At 41.1% G+C, this 5075-nt stretch overlaps 1 protein-coding gene across 1 annotated transcript; it reads left to right on the forward strand.

Moving 5' to 3' along the window:
- Positions 1–2173: 2173 nt before the first annotated feature.
- LOC149768247 (uncharacterized) lies at positions 2174–4235 on the forward strand. The gene is made up of 2 exons (XM_089928791.1): positions 2174–3669; positions 3768–4235. The coding sequence occupies exons 1-2, from the start codon at positions 2811–2813 to the stop codon at positions 3782–3784; spliced, it is 876 nt and encodes a 291-aa protein (XP_089784917.1). The 5' UTR covers positions 2174–2810; the 3' UTR covers positions 3785–4235.
- The last annotated feature ends 840 nt before the right edge of the window (positions 4236–5075 follow it).

Below are 5075 nucleotides of genomic sequence, written 5' to 3' on the forward strand. Positions count from 1 at the left end.
AGAATGCTGGCGCCACTTACCAGCGCCTCGTCAATAAAATCTTCAAGGAGCAGATCGGCCGGAACATGGAGGTGTACGTGGACGATATGCTGGTGAAGAGCCGCCATGCAGACCAGCACATTGTGGATCTGGAGGAGACTTTCGCCACCTTGCGGAAGTTTCGCATGAAGCTGAACCCAGCGAAGTGCGCCTTTGGTGCTTCGGCCGGGAGGTTCCTCGGTTTCATTGTCAACCAGCGGGGGATCGAAGCCAACCCGGACAAAATCAAGGCCATCCAAGATATGTCCCCTCCGACCAAAGTGAAGGAGGTTCAGGAGCTCGCTGGAAGGGTTGCCGCGCTCGGACGATTTGTGGCGAAATCGGCCGAACGCTGCCAACCGTTCTTCAAGGTGCTGAAACGCCCAAAAGACTTCCTCTGGACGGCCGAATGTCAAGCAGCATTCGACCAGCTCAAGGAATATTTGGCGTCTCCTCCCCTGCTGTCCAAGCCGCAAGAAGGGGAGATGCTCTATCTTTATCTGGCGGTCTCCTCAACCGCTGTCAGTGCGGTACTGGTTCGGGAAGAGGCAAAACTTCAGAAGCCTGTGTACTACATCAGCCGAGTCCTGCGGGATGCCGAGAAGGTGCAGAAAGCTCGTGCTGGGGTCTCTAAGCCCAAACAGACTATGAAGCGGAAATCTGATCAGAGTAAGGCAGAATGCTTCTTCTGCAAGAAGCAGGGTCACTGGAAGCGGAACTGTCCGGCTTTTTGAGTAGCTTGAAAGGAGAGGAAAAGGAAACGGGAAGAAAGAGGAAAAGGAAACGGGAAAAAAAAAAAAAAAAGGAAGAAAGAATTTTTGAAATTCTTTTCTTCCAGGGGCTTATTTGCAAAAAGGTTTTTTGCACTATACAGACATCATCCTACCTTCCTGCATTTCTTGGCGTGCGTGTGAAGTAGAGGGTCCGTACATCCGGGCCTTGCATAGCACCAGATCCATCAGACCAGATCCGGCACCAGATCCAGTTCCAGATCCAGTTTTCGATCCAGTACCAGATCTAGCATCTGATCCAGTATCTGATCCAGCACTTGGCCCTGTACCAGATTCTGTTCCTGAGTACCTTGACCATCTTCCGCTGCGGGATCGAGGTATGGTAAACATAATATAGTTATGTTATTTATTTATACCTGTTATAAATAAATAGATAAAATTTTAAAACTGATTTTCTGACCTGGCATCCGATTTTATCGGATTTTGCGGGATATTTTCCCTTCAACTGGTATCAGAGCCAGGTTGGCCGATGGAATTGGCCTATAATATCTAGAATTATGCATGATTTAATTTTTAAATTTAGATTAGATCTAGATTTATTGATAAAATATCAATCTTGTGCTGAATTATAAGGTTGTCCTGCTATAAGGTTAACCCCTTATAGTGAAAAGGTTGTCCTAGCACAAAATTGAGATTAATTTGTATCATAAAATAAATAGTTTATTTTTGTGAAATTATGCATAATTGATGTTTATGAAATTTCAGTTTTAAATTTATTATGACCACAAAGTTTAAATATAAATTGTTTATATTTGGAATAAATTGACACCTTGAATCCATGATCATAATACATTTAATAAAGAATTAAATGTTGAATTTAAAATTTAAAATTTGAATTTCAAATAAAGATTTAAAATTCAAAATTTGAAATTCGAATTAAAATTTAAATTTGAACATGGATTTTGGGGCATGGGTTAGCACAATCAGATTAGTTGATTAGGTTAGACCTAATGTTAGAATTGAATTGGAATCAATAGTTGTATTAGACTAAATTCATTTTTCTAATTTGATCAAACTCAATAGTTTTGTTGATCATGTCCAAACACTTCAATTGGATCTGATTGTGGCTCAGTGGTCGAGCCTGAGTTCTTAATGACTATCTAAATCAACTTGACATACCATTTGGTGTCTAAGGCAAGTTGGATCTACGGTTATTAATTGGGGCTACCTCTTTCCTGGCCAACTCTGTTGGTGTCTAGGAAAGACAGTTAATGGCGGAACCCTCCCGTGATCTCTCTTACCTGGCCAAAGTGGTCGTTCAAGCTTTGATTTAGATATCTTGAGACTTGGTACTCACCCATGTCAATAAGGAAATCAGTATGACTGATTTAGATGTCCATATACCAATGAAATTCTATGTCCTCTATATGACTCAGTGCAGTCAGTGGGAGGATATAGAATTATCAGTCTCTCTAAAATCCTCTAAATTATTAGGTCCTTAAAATGATATAGTTATATAGATAACTAGGTCATAGCCTCCCATTAAAATGGATGATAATTGGTCCAGTATTCCAGTTGGACATGCAGGACGCTTCCGTCTGGTGTTCATCTGAATATTGGAATTATCCTTCATTATATGATAGCTCTTTGAGCTATCTGATTGTGATTAGGTTGGCCGAGCTTTCCTCGGGCCTGATCATACATTAGGTAGTGTCATCGAGTTAGTTCATTAATGGTTGGACCTAACCAGGATCTTCAGTGGAGGCCTCCGCCTACTGATTACCACCTGGGGCAAAATTGATTACTAGAAATTGTTTAGAGAAATAATTGGTAATGTACCTACCCTTAGATGCACATGGGTTGGCCGAGCCTTCCTTGGGCCCGTATGCGGTCTATGCGGATTCTAGTACCCACTAGGGAATTAAAGTAATTCCTCGAATTAAAGGTAGAGGCTATTAATTCGATTAAAATAGTGGGAGAAAACTTTAGACTAAAGTCCAAGTCTTTAGGATTAAATAAATCATATACTGATTAGTTGGGTTTTTCCTTTATTTTTCAGATATGGCTAACTCATTGTCCCTCCGAACACTATTAGACAATGATAAGCTTAATGGACCTAACTTCGATAGCTGGTATCGAAAGATGAAAATAGTATTGGAGCATGAGCGGATCCTGTATGTGATATCGGATCCTGCACCTGAGGAACCTGCAGCCAATGCACCACGTGCAATCAGAGACGCTTATCAGAAGTGGCTCAACGATCGCACTACAGTGCGTTGCATCATGAGGGCCTCGATGAATGACGAGTTTAGTCGTAAATTCGAGGAAGCGCAGCCAGTGGAAATCCTTCAAATGTTGAAGGAGTCTTTCGGTACACCTGATGATGTTGAACGACATAAGACCTCCTGCGCTATATTCAATGCCCGCATGAGGGAAGGAGCATCGGTCACCGATCATGTATTGTACATGGTCGAACAAATCGATCGCCTAAGTAAACTTGGCTTTCCTTTGCACGAGCAATTGGGCAAGGATGCCATTTTAAATTCACTTCCCAAGTCCTACCTGACTTTCCTTAGTCATTATAGAATGACTAAACCTGAAGTATCCTATCATGGTTTGCTAGGTTTACTGCAGACCTATGAGAAGGATCACCAACTCAAAAAGGAGTCGGTGAATGTGGTAGGTGGGACTTCTGCAGGACTTTCTTCCTTTAAGAAAGGAAAGAAGAAGAAGGTGCAGAAAGCTCGTGCTGGGGTCTCTAAGCCCAAACAGACTATGAAGCGGAAATCTGATCAGAGTAAGGCAGAATGCTTCTTCTGCAAGAAGCAGGGTCACTGGAAGCGGAACTGTCCGGCTTATTTAGCGTCCCTTGATCCAAACAGGCCAAAGAAGAAAATGCAGCAAACAGTTGCTGCACAAGGTAATTATATGATAACACCTTGTAATTTTTCTGTTTATGATTCTACTACCTGGGTATTGGATACCGGAAGTCCAATTAATATTTGCAATTCTTTGCAGGGACTTCAAGTAAGTAGAAGATTCAAGAACGGCGATCGATTCCTAAATATTGGTGATGGAAGATCTGTTCCAGTCCTAGCTTTAGGAGTCATTGAGTTATTTTTTGAGTCTGGAGTAGTTATGTTAGATGATTGTCACTTTTGTCCAGCATTCTTGATGAATGTCATCTCTGTAGGCTTTTTGGCCAAGAATGGTTATACCTTTTATATAAATGAAAGATTTTGTGATATCATTTTGAATGATACTAAAATTTTCAGTGGACAAATGAAATATGGCATTTATACTCTATCATTGCCTGTGAATGTAATGTACACATCTAATAAACACCCTAAATTAGATAAAGTCAATGAAACCTATTTATGGCATTGCCGGCTTGGTCATATAAACAAAAACAGGATAAACAGGTTAGCCCAACAAGGCATTTTAGAAATCAATGATTGTGAATCATTGCCAACTTGTGAATCCTGTCTTCTGGGTAAAATGACCAAGTTACCTTTTTCTGGAAAGGGTGAACGAGCCAGTGATGTTCTTGGCCTCATACATACTGATGTATGTGGACCTATGAACGTAAGTGCCAAAGGTGATTATGCCTACTTCATAACCTTCACAGATGACCTATCCAGGTATGGGTATGTCTATCTGATGAAGCATAAGTCGGAATCATTTGAAATGTTCAAACGATTTCGTAATGAAGTAGAAAAACAGACTGGAAAGAGTATTAAGATCCTTCGGTCAGACCGAGGAGGAGAATACCTTTCCGGTGATTTCTTGACTTATCTAGAGGAGAATGGGATTCTCTCACAATGGACCCCTCCAGGAACACCTCAGCATAATGGTGTATCCGAAAGGAGGAATCGAACTCTGTTAGACATGGTTCGATCCATGATGGGGTTTACTAGTCTGCCTCTATCTTTTTGGGGTTATGCTTTAGAGTCTGCGTGTATAATACTAAATAAGGTTCCAAGTAAGTCTGTTGAGAAGACTCCATATGAGATATGGACTGGGCGTAAGCCGACACTTTCATACCTTAGGGTTTGGGGATGTCCGGCTTATGTTAAACGTTCTCAAACTGACAAACTTGGTCCTAGGTCCGATAAGTGTTATTTTGTAGGGTACCCCAAGCAAACTAGGGGTTATTACTTTTACCTTCCTAATGAACAAAAGGTGTTCGTAGGACTTAAGGCAACATTTTTGGAAAAGGAATTCCTTGGTGAAGGAATTGTTGCCTCTAAGGTTGAACTTAGTGAAGTTCAGCAGGTGGAAGATTTAACACAATCTACTGAACCCACAGAATCGGTTTTGATTAGA

The sequence above is a fragment of the Phoenix dactylifera genome, chromosome 2 (assembly GCF_051530095.1).
Source record: "Phoenix dactylifera cultivar Ajwa chromosome 2, Ajwa_hap1_PhDact_Kaust_v1.1, whole genome shotgun sequence".
NCBI lineage: Eukaryota > Viridiplantae > Streptophyta > Magnoliopsida > Arecales > Arecaceae > Phoenix > Phoenix dactylifera.

What these genes read in the sequence shown, in the direction of transcription:
- LOC149768247 (XM_089928791.1), top strand. Translation starts at nt 2,811, where the DNA reads ATGGCTAACTCATTGTCCCTCCGAACACTATTAGACAATGATAAGCTT.